We start from the raw sequence: 16095 nt of genomic DNA, 5'->3' as shown, positions 1-16095 counted from the left end.
GATCTGTGCATCGTGGTTGTATGTCCTGGGTGTAAGTATGTGCTCTGGTGTAGTTGGAGGCGGGTATCCAGGTGTGAACGGAGTGGGCTCTCTCATGCTCTGACCCGGAGGCGGGACTGCCTTCCCTGGGATCCCAGGTGTAGACCATCTCCACCAGGTGTGAGTTGTTTTGTGTTGAGGACCCTGGATCTCTGAGCTCCCATCCCACCCTCTCCCAGCTGAGCAACCACACCAGGGGCAGGAAGACAGGGTGACACCCTTAGAAAAAAACGCTTGAGAAACTCTGCAAAAGACGCATCCTGATGAAAAAACAGTTCTGTGGTTGGGTCCCTACAAAAAAACGGGGAAGTTCTGCCAGGAGTCGGCTCGCGGCCGCCCCCTATGGGAGATGCATAGGTGGTCTTCAGATGGGCCAGCCGCCATCCGGTGAGGGCTCGGACGGAGACGGAGACGCTGCTTCCGGCGCAGGCGCAGCGGCTGGGGCCGCGGGCGGTGGGCCCTGAGGCCTCTCATATCATCTTCATGTTGAACTTGCGGGCGCCCCCCTGGCCCGCCGCGGCGGCGGGCCCGTCCACCTTGCGGAAAGAGTACTCCACCGAGAAGTTGTTCTTGTGCTGCCCGCGGCCGCGGCTCCACACAAAGAGCAGCAGGAAGCAGAAGAGGACGACACCCAGGAAGGTGATGCAGCCCATGGCGGTGGACACCAGGATAGTGGTGAGGTCGAGCGGGAAGCGCGCGGCCACCTGCGTGTCGTTGCGGCCCTCGCCCGGGGTCCGGTTGACGGCCGGCTCGGGCTGCACGCTCAGGGTGGCGAAGTAGGTGTCGTTGCCGCCCGCGTTGCTGGCCACGCACGTGTAGGTGCCGCTGTCCCCCGGCCGTGCGTCCCGGATGTGCAGCGTGCCGCCCGGCAGCACGCGCGCCCGGCCGGCGCTGGCGGCGGTTACCGTGCGGTGGCGCGGGGTCACCCATGCTACGGTGGGCGCCGGCTCGCCCTCGGCGCGGCACTGGAAGCGCACGTCGGCGCCCGCGGCCGCTGTGATGCGCTGCAGCCGCCGCTCGCGGATCTTGGGCTTGCGGCACACGAAGTACTCGAAGAGCGCCGAGTCTGGCAGGCTGCGCAGCGCGTCGCCGCGGACCTCGGCTGGGGTGGCGCAGGCCGGCGGGCGGCCGTCGAAGTTGAGGGTCTTGCGGCGTTGCACGACCCACAGCAGGCGGCAGTCGCAGGCCAGCGGGTTCCCGTCCATGCGCAGCGTCTCCAGCGTGTTGACTGAGTGGAAGGTGCTCTCCTCTAGCGTGGACAGCAGGTTGTTGGAGAGGTTGAGCAGGCGAATCTGCCGCAGCCCCAGGAAGGCCTGCGGCTCCACCACGGCCAACAGGGCCCCAGCCAGGTGCAGCTCACGCAGGCGCACCAGGTCGCGGAAGGACCCGCGTGGCACCGTGCTGATGGGGTTGTGCGACAGGTTGAGGCAGGTGAGGTGAGCCTGGTGGCGCAGGGCGGCGGAGGGCACGGCGGTGATGTTGGTGTGTGTGACGGACAGCGAGGTCAAGTTGAGCCCCCTCAGGCTGCCGGCGGCCACCTCCTCCAGCAGCGGCCAGTTGTCGATCTCCAAGTGCAGCAGGCCGGGGAGCCGCTGGAAGTTCTGGTCCTCCAGGGCGGCGATGGCCAGGTGGCGCAGCCGCAGGGCGCCCAGGCCCCGCAAGTGGCCCAGCGACTCGCCTGACAGTGCTGTCAGGTTGCAGCGCTCCAGGGTGAGCTCCTCCAGCGCCAGCAGCCCGGCGAAGGCTCGGCGCGAGATGAACACCAGGTCGTTGTCGCCGACCTCCAGCCGGCGGAGGCTGCGCAGATCCTGGAAGGTGTAGTCCAGGAGGATGACCAGCTTGTTCTCGCTCAGGTCCAGCAGCGTGAGGTTGTCCAGGCGTGTGAAGACGCCGGGCGGGATGAGCTTGAGCAGGTTACCGCGGAGGCGCAGCACGCGCAGTCGCGGCAGGTTGGCGAAGGCACCCGGCTCCACGTGCGCGATCACGTTCTCGCTCAGGTCCAGCTCCTCCAGTAGCGGCAGGGCGGCCAGGTCTCCTGGGTTCAGGCAGCGGATGCGGTTGCGGCTGAGCTCCAGCAAGCGCGTCTCGGCTGGGATGCCGTCGGGCACCGCAGTCAACCGGCGCCGGGGACAGGCTACCGCGCGCGTCTGCGCCGTACACTCGCAGCGGGCCGGGCAGCCCCCTGCGGGGGGCAGGGCCGCGGGCAGGAGCAGGAACTGCAGGCTTAGCACCCACAGCCAGCAGGTCATGGTGCGGAGCCTGGGCCTAGGGCCACGCCACCATCCTCGTGGGCACCTGTGGGCGGGGTCAGCATTAGTACTCGTACTCCAGGCTTGTCCTATCCCATCCTACCAGTGTGCTCAGGAAGCAATTGTCCACCGTGGGACCCGGAATCCCACTGCTGGGCATCTACCCAAGGGCTGTGAGGGGATCAGCCTGGGTGGATGCTCAGGGTGGACAGAGGGGTAACTTCAGATAAGGACAGGTGACATTTGTGCTGAGACCCTGTACAGGGTTCATCTGTGTTCTCCCTAAAAGAACCACGGCTTCCCAGATGGCACTAGTGGTAGACAGTCTGCCTGCCAATGCAGGAGACATAAGAGATGTGGATTCAGTCCCTGGGTCAAGATCCCCTGGAGCAGGAAATGGCTACCCACTCCAGTATTCCTGCCTGGAGAATCGCATGGAGAGAGGAGCCTGGCAGGCTACAGTCTATGAAGTTGCAAAGAGTTGGTCATGACTGAGCACACACAGACACACACATACACAATACATGTAGAAGTCCCCTGATTCATTGTAAGGGGCCTCCTTTGAAAATAGGTTCTTTGCAGATGTGATGAATTGAGATGAATTTATATTGGATTCAGTTGGCCCTGAATCAAATGACTGATGTCCTTGTAACAAAATGGCAGTCTGGATGTGCACAGAGATGCACACAGAAGGAATAAGGCTGTGTGAAGACAGAGGCAGAGGCTGGAGGGATGTGTCTATATAAGTCGAGGATGGCTGGGGTTCCCAGAAGCTGGGAGAGGCATGAAGGACCCTCCCTTGGAGCCGTTAGAGGGAGATGGCCCTACAACACCTGAATTTCAGACTCGTGGCCTCCAGAAGCTGGAGCGCATAGACTTCTGTTGTTTTAAGTCACTCAGTCTGTAGTACTTTGTTTTGGCCACAGGAAGCTCATGCAGACCCATAGGAGGACAAGGAAAGGGCCATGGGTGTTAGGGAAAGATGGTTCCAGGCTGGAGGAATGGCCAGTGCAAAGGCCCTGAGGCAGCAGGAGCAAGTGGAGTGAGTGGGGGGTGGGGAACCAGGAGATGCACTGGAGGGGCTACAGAGGCCGATGATGTGACCGGGAAGGACCAGAGGAACAGATGCCAATTGCCTGGGCCTCTGCATCTGTGCCTTCCGAGTTGCTCCATCTCTCCAGGCAGCCAGCTGGCCCTCCATCCCCCATCTCCCCCATGCTCTGCTGGGCTGTAGCCCAGATCCCAGGGCCAAGGTGGGTAGGGGTGGGGAAGGAGCAGCCAGATGGCAGCTGGAGGGAGCTGCTCTGTTGGCCGGGCAGCTATTTTCAGCATCTGAGCAGCTGAAGCCCCCGGGCTTCCCCTGACTGCCCCCCACCAGCACATCCCTACTGCCTCTTTCCTCACTGTTCCCACAGGCCTGACCCAGCAAGGACCTGGGCTCTAGATCCTCACCTGTGAGGTCAGCTCCTGCCTGCCTGGACCCTTTGGAGAATTTTAGGTGAAAACAAACAGACACAGAGCCCGGAGTAACTGTTGGCTTAATGCTAGAGGCGAATCATACGTCACCAGGAAGAGAGTTTGTATTTTGCAGGTGTCATCAAATTAAGATGAGGTCATGCCAGAGTAGGGTGGGCCCTGATCCAACCACGGGTGTCCTTATGAAAGGGGGAAATTTGGATGCAGACATGCAGGAATGATGGCCATGTGACGACGGAGGCAGAGATTGGAGTGATGCATTTATAAGCCAAGAGACACCAGGGTTGCCAGAAAGCACCAGAAGCTGCAAGAAACAAGGGAGGATCCACCCCTAGAGTCTGCACAGCCCTGCTGACACCTTGACTTTGAATGTCTGGCCTCTAGAACAGAGAGAGTAACTTTCTGTTGTTTAAGCCACCCTATTTGTGGTCTTTCATTATGGCAGCTACTGGATACTAATACAAGACCTTAACAAGTAGCCATATATCCATAAAAAAAAACCACACGAGAGCAGAGTGGCATCAACAAGGAGGTTTGCTGCAGCGTCGTTTGGAAAACCAAAAAACTGGAACTAACCTAGATATCCATCTACAGGGGATTCAGGAAATAAATTGTGGTCCATGCCTGCTGTGAAACACAGGGATACTTTTATGTACCAATGAAGAAAGACAGTGGAGGTGCATGTATACGGGGGGAATAAAACTCCTAGAACTAATCTCAGTGTCCATCAGTGGGTGCTCAGTCACATCCAGCTCTTTGTGACCCCATGGACTATAGCCATCCAGGCTCCTCTGCCCATGGAATTTTTTAGGCAAGAATATTGGAGTGGGTTGCCATTTTGTACTCCAGGGGATCTTCCTGATCCAGGGATTGAATCCTCGTCTCTCACCTCCTGTATTGGTAGGCAGATTCTTTCCCACTACTACCACCTGGGAAGCCGGTTCATCAAGAGGGCATTGGTTAAATAAGCTAGGGTCTGTGCCTGCTGTGGAATCAAGGAGATTCATGTGTACTTAGTAGAGAAAGAAAGCCGAGATTTACTTATATGGAGGAAAAATGGAACTAACCTAGGCGCCCATCAATAGGGGATCAAAGAAGCCATAAAGCATGGTTATTGTGGAATGCTGGGAGATTTGAATGCACCCACAAGGAAAGATGGCTGAGTTGTAGTTCCAAAAGAGGCTGGAGGAATCGAGGTTGCCAAACAATCACAGACAGCACAAGCCTATTCATCAGGAAGTAAAATCAAACACCAAACTCAATTCTTGATTTGGGTGGGCACATAAACACTTGTGCAGGTGCTCCCGAAATGCCCGGGGATTCACACACTGTATGAACACCACTGTGAGTGGCAGGGATGGAGTTGCAGTCATGGAGAGGATGGTCACACCATGAGGAAACCAAGGCACCCCTGGTCTCCAGGAGGTCATGGGTCTTAGCTCTCTAACCCTGGTTGGGGAACCCAGTGGGGAGGCGGACAGAGGGAGTGAGAAGCATCTGGTTCCGCTTTCCCACTGCAACTGTCCTTAATCCCAACCCTCGAATTGCAGGGAACACAATCCTTCCCCGAGGCAAGCTGCCTTCCCAGGCTGTCTTTCTAGGTCATTCTCTTCCATGTTGTTACCCTGGACAGCAAGCAGAGGGGCCATGTCCCACGAGGGGACAAGACAGAAACAATGGTCCCCTATTCATCCATCTCTTTCTACCTTAAACTGGCTCTGCAGTCACTCCTAGGTTGGGCCACTCCCCATGGTCAAAGGGTTACTGTCTGTCACCCAGGGATAGGGGACAACTCCTCAGTGGTCTGCTTCGGAGCAGCCAGGCCCCGCCAGCTCTGACCCCAGAAGGAAATGACTGGTGTCATTCAGTGCCCCAAAGAGACTCCTCGTGGGGGTGGGGGGCAGAGCGGCCTGCTGTTTTCTTTCTGCAGGAGAGAACTCACACCCCTGTCCCCTCCCCTCCTCCTCTCCCTCTCCTCACTCTGCTCCAGATGCACAGGCCTGCTCGCTGCTTCTCCAACACACCTGGTGAGATCCTGCCCAGGGCCTTTGCACATGTTAGGCAATACCCAGACCACCATCCCTACAAGGCTCGCTCCCTGACTTTATTTGGATCTGGCCTTCAATGTCACTTCCTTGGTGACTTTTAGTACTCAAGTACCCTCCCAGTCTCTCTTATATGCCACTTAAACCGCTGTTCAAAGCTGGTCATTGTCTTCATCCACATGGCAAACACCGTAGCAGCCACTGCTCTGGGCCATCTGAATGGGTCCATTTAAGTCCCACAGCATCCTCGCTGGGAGGGGGGAGCCCCACTGTCACCCTCATTTTACAGATGGGAACACCAAGGCACAAAGCAACTTAAGTCACCAGCTCAGGTACACATAGGGCTTCCCAGGTGGCAGCAGTGGTAAAGAATCTGCCAGTGCAGGAGATACAAGAGAGGTGGGTTGGACTCCTGGGTTGAAAAGATCTGGAGAAGGAAATGGCAACCCACTTCAGTATTCTTGCTTGGGAAACCCCATGGACAGAGGAACCAGGCAGGCTATAGCCCATGGGGTTGCAGAGAGTTAGACATGTCTTAGCACAGGTTCACATAGCACGTCGGAGGTGGCAGGGGTTAGTCTCAGGGAGAGGTTGGTGGTGCTCAATCCTGTAACACTCTCTCTTTTTTAAACAGGCAGGAGAGAGTCTTGGCAGTTCATCCAGCTAGGATTCAAAACACAGCGCTGTTTTCACTGGACCTGCAATGCTCGTTTCCTCTCATTCATCGATTCCATCCACCTGTCAGTCAACAAACGTCTACCGTGCCAGGCATCTTCCAAGTGCTGGGGACACAGAGTGCCTGAGACAAACAGGTCAGCTTTCTGGGAGCCGACAGATAATAAAAGAGGTAAATACAGGCTCTTCTACCTCCGGCGGCCATAAATGAAGAGGAATAAATCAGGAAGATGACAGCAGGGTGTCGAGGGGATTGTAATCATTATCATCAATTTACTGAGGAAAGATGGTGTGCAAAGAGTTAGGGAGGGAGAGAGGGGGCCTAGCAGATGGGGGGCAGCAGGACCGGGCCGATCAGCCCAGGAGGCTGGGAGCAGGCACTGTAGAGAGAGGAAGGTGGACTTTCTACCTACAAACTTAAAAAATATTAAAAAAAATTTTTTTTAAGTTTTTATTTATTTGGTTATGCCAAGTCTTACTTGCAGTATGTGGGATTTAGTTGCCTGACCAGGGATCAAGCCCAAGTGCCCTGCATTGGGAGCACAGAGTCCTAACCACTGGACCACCAGGCAAGTCCCCCCACCAAATTTTTTAAGTTGGAAAGAATTTAAAAAAAATAGTTGTTGCAGAGGCAGCTAAGAACAATGTCAGGAAGGAAGTACTCAATTCGAGAGGTCAGGAAAGCTAGGGCACAGCCACTGTGATACAGTTTCTTGGAAAGGCCTGCGGAGACCTCGGTTCTGATGCACTGTGTGACCTCCAATGAAAAACGCGCCCTCTGTGAACCTCGCCTGCCAAAGGCAGCGAAACCTCGGTGTCCTCAGAGCTCTCGTGCTGTAATTGCTCCCAGGATGAGAGGACAGCTGGTCCTTTGGTGCCCAGCAGGGGCCACTCCAGCTGTGACCTAGTTTGTGAACTCCAGCCTCTCCCAACCCGGGGCGGGCCTGTCATCTTCTCTGCAGGGGGGTGGGCGGACTCGCAACTGGGCTGGAGCTTCTGATGCCTCCCCAACTAGGGTTCTGGCCCCTCCATGGTGGGAAGGAATCCTGGGACCTTAACTGCCTCCAGTAGCTGTGTTCACTCATGTTCCTGGATGTTGGGGGGCTGGGAAGTGGGAGAGCTCGGGGGAGGACTGAGGGTGATGGAACTGAGTTGAGATGCCCAAATGCCCTGCATCCCTGCCGCTCTCAGATAATCAAGGGCTGGGTACCCTGAGCAAGTGAGTCACCCTCTCTGGGCCTGTTTCCTCGCCTGGAGGCCTGGGCCTTGCAATGGGGTTAGAAGGCCAGGTTCCCAGACCCTGAGTAGGGTGCTCATGCTCAGTCATGTCTGACTCTTTTCGACCCCGTGACTGCAGCCCTCCAGGCTCCTCTGTCCATGGGGTTATCCCAGGCAAGAATACTGGAGTGGGTTCCCATTCCCTTCTCCAGGGGATCTTCCTGACCCAGGGATCAAACCCGAATCTCCTGCATTGGCAGGTGGATTCTTTACCGCTGAGCCACCGGGGAAGCCCCCAATTAGGCTGGGAGGCTAATTCTAGTCCCACTTCTAAGTTTTCAGGGCATCAGGTCTACTTCCTGAAAGGCGGTGAGAACACCAGCTGTGGATGGTGGTGGGAAGGGCAGGCCGGGCAGGGAGGACAGGGTGGGCAAAGGCTGTGGAGTGGGGGCCGTGCTGGATGGCAAAGTGAGGCTGTGTGGACAGGCTGCTGTTGAGTCCACACTTTCTCTGCTCCTTCCCTCCTCCGTGAGTCCGTGGCCTTGGGGGAGGTGACCCCACAGGGCTGTCAAGGTCCCCACCTGCCCTCTAGACCCTCCATTTCCCTCCAGGGACCCGCCTCCCACCTGGGGCCTCGCCTCCCGTCTGCTCAGGACTAGACACCATCTGTTCACTGATGACTCCCAGTCCTGTGTCTGTTCTGAGCTCCAGCCCCAGGGACTGGAGCCACATCCCTGACATTACCCGGAGGCCCTGCAGCATCCCAACTTCAGCCTCCCCTGGCAGCTCCTTGCTCACACCCCCGGCCAATCCATCCCCAGGTGCAGTCAGCTTCACCTCCAAATATATCCCAGATCCACCTTGTTCTGCAGCTCTGCCACCGCCAGGCCCCCGCCTGCCAGCATGGGCTCCAGCTCACTCCCCAGCATTCATCAGACACCCTGCCTTCTCAGGTTTCAGTGTTCCTGCCTGCAGAATGGACTGGAGTTGTGTGAGGATCTCTTGACCCTGCTGACCTTTGGGGCCAGGTCATTCTCTGTGTGTGTAGGGGGGCTGTCCTGGGTGCTGTAGGGTGTGGAGCAGCCTCCTGGCCCCCACTCCCTTGACACCAGGAGCCCCCCAGTCGTGACAACCACAGATGTCTCCAGACATCACCCATGTCCCCTGGGGGCAGGATCACCCAGGTAAGATCCATGTTGTAGAAGGTGCTAGACACAGAGCAGGCATCCAGTTGATGCCCCAGGAAGAAACAGGCTGATTATCTGTTTGTGTTATCAGTGAGGAAGCAGAGGCCTGGGGAAGGGAAGTGACTCACCCAAGAGGAGAGAAGTACGTGTGAGATTTGAACCCAAGGCTCCATACCCTCTTCTCCGTGGCTCTCTCGGGGTCAGGGCGAGGGAACCCCCACCTCCGTGGAGCCCTGACTTCTGCCAGCTCTGCAGACCCAGGAGCTGCCCTGTGTCAGCCGGCCAGAACTGAGACGCCCCAGGGCTGCCTAAGAGCATGGCTCCCTCCTCCTATGTTATGGAGGCTTCGGGGTCAGTGAGCACATGACCTGTGGCCAGGGGTGGAGAAGGCCCTGGGTCCAGCCTGGCCCTTCCGGGGTCCCCTGCCCCCGTGTGGCTGCCAATGCCAGAAAAACTCCTTGCCATATGATTGAACACTGCTCATGCTGAGCATGGTGTAGACCAGACCCCCTGAATACTCAGACCCCCATGCAGAGCCAGGGCCCCCCACCTTCATTTTCCAGACTTGGGATCCAGAGCCTGGGGGTCGGTGGCTGAGAACCTACCCATCTCCTTCCCCAGCAAGGGGCAGGTCCCATGGGGGCAGGGCTCTACCAGCCACAGTCCAAACCTCTATCTGTCCCTCTAAACCCCAGCAGGCCAAGCATGGGCGCTGGGGGCACAGCAGCACCCCAGCTTTCCTCGGCACTTTTTTTTTCCTATTTCAAGTGTTCAGTGGTTTTTTGGTGTGTTCACAAGTATGTGTAGTCATTACCACTACCTAATTCCAGAACATTCCATCCCCCAAAAGAAGCCCTGTCCCCATCAGCAGTCACTCCCTCCCAGCCCCTGACAATAGGAACCCACTCTCTGTGTCTGTGGATCTGCCTGCTCTGCACGTTTCCCATCAGTGGAATCACACCCTGTGTGTCCTTCCATGTCTGCTTCTCTTACTGAGCATCACGTGGGGCAGGCAAGCAGGCAAGAGATGCAAACACATCCGTGAAGTATATCGTTTGGGAGAAGCAGGGGTCTGCTATGGTCTGATGCTTTGTCCAGCATGGCTGGAAAGGTGTGTCTGAGTTGAGTCTTGAGTGGGGGTGGGTGGGCAGCAGTGAGCCAGGAGGAAGGCTGGGAGATGGTGTTCTGGGTGGAGGGGCCCGCCAGGGTGAAGGCCCTGAGGTAGGGGGGAAGGGCTGGTGCTTGGAGGACAGAAATGGGGAGTGACTGGAGGCTGAGGGCACATCTGAGTTTGGGGCTGGGAGTTGGGGTTGGCAAGGGTGGAACCATGCAGGGTGCTGAACCCACAGTGAGGTGTAGGGACTTGATTCAGAGAGTGATGGCAAGCTGTGGGGGAGGTTTGAGAAGGAACATGATGGAGCTGAGTTGGCATCTGAAGATGCATCTGGGTTTGTGTGTTCTGGGCCTGTCACCCTACATCACATGAACCTGGACAGTCACCCTCCTGGACAGCGCTATCCTGAGGGTGGGGACCACGTCAGTTCCTTCTCTACCCCCCACCACCAGCATGCACAGAGCTGGGTGCTCCGTGGGCCAATGAGGGAAGCAGAGAGATTTCAGCAACAGGACGAGATCTCCAGGGTCCCCACGGGAGCCTACCCCTGACTACCTTGGAAGAGACTTGTAAAGCGCTGAACCTCAGCTTCCTGTTCTGCAAAAGGGACTCAGGTGACCAACAACCGCCCTCCAGGCACTGACTGAGTAGCAGGTGAGAACTCATAGAGAGAGGGTACTTTATAACCTGGGGTCTTCGGAAAAGTCTCCACTGGGTGCTGGCTGGGGTCAGGTGCCCTGAGTCCCAGGCCTTGTTCTGCTCTCAGCCATTCATTCCACATGCATTTAATGGGCACCTTCTGTGTACCATGCACTGTTCTAGTTCTTAAGGGAAACAGCTTTGAAAAATACAGACGGAATCCCTGCCAGTCATCCATAGGTGATAAAGAGAAGAAAGAGTACCGGAGGCCACGTGTGGATGGTGCAACAGAGAATAACAAGGTCGGCCAAAGAACGGCCCCTCCAAAGATGCCCACAGCCTGAGCCGTGGAACCTACAAATGTTACTTTATGTGGCAAAGAGGGATGAAATTAAGGATGTTGATCGGTTCACCCTGAGGTGGGGACAATTGTGGATTCCCAGGGGGCCCAGTGTCATCACAGTGTCCTTATAAGAGGAAGGCAGGAGGGTCAGAGGCACAGAGATATGGGAGAGGTTGGGCTGCTGACTGTGAGGATGGAGGCAGGGGCCATGAGCCAGGGATGAGGCGCCTCTAGAAGCTGGAAAAGACAGGAGCCGGTGCTTCCCAGGAGCCTCCGGAGGGACCAGCCCTGCCCACGCCTGGGTTTAGCTGTGTGAGGCCCGAGCTGGACTCCTGATCTGCAGGATTGTGAGAGAATCAATGTGTGTGGTTTGAGCACTAGGTTTGTGGCAGTCTGTGGCAGCACCCCTGGGAGCCCTGCGCAGGGTCTTTGCAGATTTGAAGAGGAGGTGGGCGGAGGCCTCTGCGGAGCTGTACGCCCGCTCTGGGGGCTGGGAGGGGGAGGGGGCCCTGCTCCCCGCAGTATCTGCCATCAGTATCAGCAGCAGTGCAGGAAGCTATCTGGGGGAGGAACTCAAAATCTGTCCGTCCAGGGCAACAGACAGACAGAGACCCTCCTCTCCAGAGCCCCCAGCAGGCTTAACCCAAATTTATCATGAAGTTCTTAACCCAGGCGGTGGGGTGGTGGCTGGGGTTGCCGGGGCCCCACCCCAGGATCAGAGGCAGCCCAACTCCTCCCTGCCCCACCCCACGGAGAGAGCTTTGCCCCCACAGACACATGGGACATGTTGTCCCGTTCCCTCCCAGGCTGGGGGATGCTGAACACTGCTTTGGGTGAGACTGAGCCAAGCCCCCTGAAGGAAGCAGCTAAACCCATAGGAGGACAGGGAGGGGGGTGAATAGATGCAGCTGCAGCTGGCCCCTCTGTCCCCTCCCCCTCCCCCACCACAACTGGGGCCAGAGGGACCCAGGGCAGTGTTGTTTGGTGGGCCCTCAAAGTGTTCCCTGTTCAGGCTTCCAGATGGACTTGGGAGGTGGGGCCCGGCCCCAAGCAGCATGCAGCCCTCTGAGGCCCGTTTTTGGGGACATACTGCCGACCCCTTCAGGACTGGTGTATCCTTCGTCCTAGATCTGGCCCTTCCGGGACTTTCATCCACGACAATTCATTAAGTTCTAATTAGTCTCTGTCAGCCATTAGTCCCTTTTAACCCTTCAGGGGACTGGGGGGCCTCCCGACCCACTTTCCTTGACCGCCTTTGGCAGGTGAGGCCTCTAGAACCACGTTTTGAATGTCTACCATCTACCACAGCCACTCAGCCCAGCCCAGTCCCAAAGGTGGTAACAGTGAAGCCCACTTGGAGAAAACGAGACTGAGGGTCAGAGTGGTCCCCAGTTCACCTGGCAGCACTCAGCTTGAGAGTCAACATTTGAACCCTGGTCCAATGCCAGCTGCCTTTCACTGAATCCCAGAGCCCTATTGGAAGGTCCTTTTCAGAGGCCCAGGATTGGCACATGGTAGTGGGCAGCTCGCCATGGGCCCACCTGGAGCGAGCTTTGCTTAGAGAGTTCTCTGAGAGGCTCTCCACCTGGTGAGTAGGTGATGACTCAGGGGCACCTGGGAATGACAGCCTTGTGGGAAGAGAAATCAAGCTGACACCAGAGACCTGCTTTATATTCCCACTCAGCAAGGTACCTTCGGATCCTGGGCGTCCTGTGGGGGTGGCTGGGAGCAGCCACCCCCATTCTACAGATGAACACACTGAGGCCGAGCTGCTGTGTTAACAGTGGGGATGATCATGGCTGCCCTGCCATCACACAATATCTGGCTTGTGGCAGCCCCATGCTGGGGGCTCAACGCACCTGCATTTCTTACACCCTGCGTTGATGTCCATCTCAAAACTGGAGCTCACAGAAGGGCTGTCTTTTGTCAGAAGTCACCAGTGAGGATGGGAAACAGAGAGGCAGGCTGAGGAAGTCTGGCTTTAGCCCTTTCGAGCCCTCATCTCATGGTGGATGGCCCCTTCCCACCCCATGCCATCCAGGTAGAAGGAGGAGGAGTCGCACCTGTGGGGGAAGCCTACGGGGTCTTCCAACTCAGATCCTGTCTCAGATGGCTGCCACTCTGGCTCAGAGGGGGAATGGAGCAAGGCAAGACACTCACAGCCCGACGGCTCCAGACCTCTCCCTACCTGCCTGCACCTGGCTTCCACCAACCTCACCCACAGAGACCCTCTGTGGGTCTGTCCTCTGCCTCTGGGTACTCACACACCACAGCCTTCCCAGCCTCCACACCTCCTCCAGGGAGCCCTCCTGTGTTGCTCCAGGTTTTACAGCCCTACTCTCCCTGAAGGTCCTCCCCCCACCCCGATCAAACCCCAGATGGTCCCTCTGTCTGCTGCCATGCTGCCGCAGACACCCCCTCCCCACGCCCCCGCCAGAAGCAAGAGGTTCTCAACCATTTCTGTACAAGCGTGGATTCACCGGGGACTGCTTGTTAACAATGCAGGCTCCTGGGCACAAACCCCAGAAGTCCTTATTCCTCAGAACTGGGGGGCTGGGGTGCCTGTACTGTTAGTGCCTGGGGCACGTGGTCTGGAAAATAAGGACCAGGTCTTTTCCTGCACTGGGATCAAGGCACAAGGTGCGGCCCTCCCCAACTTGTTGAATGGGGCTCAGTGGCCTCCCAGGCCAGGCCCTGGGAGGCACCTATGCCAAGCTTCAGGGGACAGAGAGAAGCCCCCACCCCACCCTTGCTGCTGACTGGACACAGGCCCGCGGGGCAGGGGGCCTGGCCCTGTGCTCCCAAATCCTCCCACCTGGCTGGACTGTCCCCAGCCCAGCGATGCAGCAGGTCCTGGTGTCAACGCCTCCTTCGCCTTCTTGGCGCAGCCCCCCAGGGTGGACCAGACTTCGCCGGAAGGGAGGGCGGAAAGGCTCCGGACCCGACCGTCCCCGGTTCCCAGACCCAGCCAGTGCCCCATCCTAACCCCCTTTGGAGGGGAGCGCATGCCTCCAGGCGTCCCCACTGCCTCCAGAGAGACGATCACCAGGCTCCTTGCTCCTCGGCGCCCCGGGAAGGGACAGGGGGACCTCAGCATGGCGACTGGCCCCCCAAAGTTTCCAGGGGGAGCGCTGGGGGCCTGGTGAGGAGCAACGCACCCGGGAGAGGCGCTCAGGAAGAGTGGCCCCCCAGGCGAGGATGGGGGGCGCGCGTGGGGGCTATGGCGCGCAGGTGGTGCGGGGTCACCGGGCCCTGCGCGGACACTCACCTGGGCGGCTCTGCCGTAGACACGGCGCGGGCTACGGCGCGGGGGCCGCCCGGAGCCGACAGGAGCCGCCGCCACCGCCGCCTCCCGGGTCCGCCGTGCGCGCCCCCACCGGCGCGTGCCCGCCGCCGCCCTCCTCGGCTCGCGGGACTGCGCTCCGCCGTGCGCGCGGCCCGCCGGCTGGGGTGCGCGGCGCCCCAACCGCAGGTGTGCGGGGCTGCAGGAAGCGAGGACACGTGCGCGCAGGTGCCGGGACGCGCGCCAGGGCGGCGGGCGGGGGCAGGGCGTCCAGGCTCTGGCGGCGTGTGCTGCCCCGTGCACACCCGCCTGCGGACCCGGGCCTTTATGGACCTGCAGAGGCTGCGGTGCGGGAAGCGCACGGCTCCCCATCTGCGCTTGTCTGGCATCTGCCCCTCCTCGCTGCCCCGACTCCGGGTCTCCAGCACCTGACACCTGGACCCCTGCCCCAGCCTCTTCCGCTCCTGCCAGCCCTCCAGGCCCATTCCCCATACAGGTCGCAGAGGCTGCTTAACCACTGGCCTCTGGAATTGACTATGGCTCCCTATTGAACCTGGATTCGTGTCTTAACGTGGTGTATGTTTCTGGATTTTCGGTACCCGTGCCTTCCTCCCGCCGTCCCACTCGTGCCTCACTCCTTCCCCGGAAGGTCCCCTTGCTCCTCTTTGAACACACCAAGAGGGCCCTGCCGGGCTCAGGGCCTTTCCCCTTACTGTTCCCTCTGCCTTTCCCTGCATCCTTCTTGGCCAGTGTGTAATTACTCGTGTTTATGCAGCAGCCTGCTCAGTGGATGTTAGTGGAAAGAATGACTCTCACTTTTACATACTGTGCTGTATGTAGTTTCCTGCTTCCCTGGTACTGGGCCTGCCCGGGGTTGGCCCCATTTAGGGAGCTCATGCTGTGGCGTCTGGGGTGGGAGGTAGATGGTACTCCAGTGTGGGGGGCTCAGGGGCAGAGGACGGGGGCACCTCCCAACCTCCCCAACCATCATGCTAAGACATAATCAGTAGCAAGATTACTGAATGCTCACTATATGCTGGGCTCTTCTTTTTTCTTTTTAATGTTTATTTTGTGTTTATTTGGCTGCACTGGGTCTTAGTTGTAGCACGTGGGATCTAGTTCCCTGGCCAGGAATCGAACCAGGGCCTCCTGCATCAGGAGTGTGGAGTCTTAGCCACTGGACCACCAGGGAAGTCCCTGGGCTCTGTTCTTAACATGAGCCCTCTGGTGTTTGCTGCAGCCCCACCCGTTACAGGTGGAGGCTGATTATACCCATTTCACAAATCAGCAAGCTGAGGCTCAAAGATGCCATCTTTCCCAAGCGAGGGGCTCAAGGTGGGCCTGGCTGCTCCAGGAGGCTAGGTGTGTAACCTTGCAAGATCCCACCCCCAGCCCTTCCCACCCTCTGTGCTCTCTCCTAGCTGCTCCCATGGTGGCTTGGCGTCAACTCAGCCACCTGTGACTCAAGCAGGCTCCGTTCCCAGACTGTCGCATTGGCCTGAGGCCCAGAAACTGCATCGCGGGAGGCTGCAGGCCAGGTACCCAAGGGACAAGAGGACGGATCCTTTCCTGGCCTGCAGAGGTCCAAGAGGAGGACATGGGGTCCCCTCCCTGGTGGTTCTCCATCCCCAAGGGCAGCCCAGCCCCCACAGAGGAATCACTGCTGTAGAGGCTGTGTAATCTTGGGGCAGTCACTTTCCCTCTCTGAGCTTCTGTCTCCTGTGAAATGAGGTTCTGGTAATTGCCACCCAGGGCTCTTAGAGGAAAGTGTTTATTGAGCACCTACTGTGTACCAGGTCAAGTGCCAGAAGGAGGAGATGCAGCAGG

General features: G+C 58.2%; 1 protein-coding gene and 1 non-coding gene across 2 annotated transcripts; both read right to left on the bottom strand.

The window, feature by feature from the left end:
- Positions 1-509: 509 nt before the first annotated feature.
- On the bottom strand, positions 510-14327 carry LINGO3 (leucine rich repeat and Ig domain containing 3). Its single transcript, XM_061422782.1, has 2 exons — positions 14254-14327; positions 510-2334 (listed from the first exon to the last, which is right to left on the bottom strand). Exon 2 carries the CDS (start codon positions 2286-2288, stop codon positions 510-512), a length of 1779 nt encoding a protein of 592 aa, XP_061278766.1. The 5' UTR covers positions 2289-2334; positions 14254-14327.
- A 1060-nt stretch (positions 14328-15387) lies between these two features.
- TRNAR-CCU (transfer RNA arginine (anticodon CCU)) lies at positions 15388-15460 on the bottom strand. The gene has a single exon. It is a non-coding gene; the product is annotated as a tRNA-Arg (tRNA).
- Positions 15461-16095: the final 635 nt, after the last annotated feature.

This window comes from Bos javanicus, chromosome 7 (assembly GCF_032452875.1).
Source record: "Bos javanicus breed banteng chromosome 7, ARS-OSU_banteng_1.0, whole genome shotgun sequence".
Taxonomy (NCBI): Eukaryota; Metazoa; Chordata; class Mammalia; order Artiodactyla; family Bovidae; genus Bos; species Bos javanicus.
Note: the sequence above shows the minus strand (reverse complement) of the source record. Positions and strands in the feature narration are given on the sequence as shown.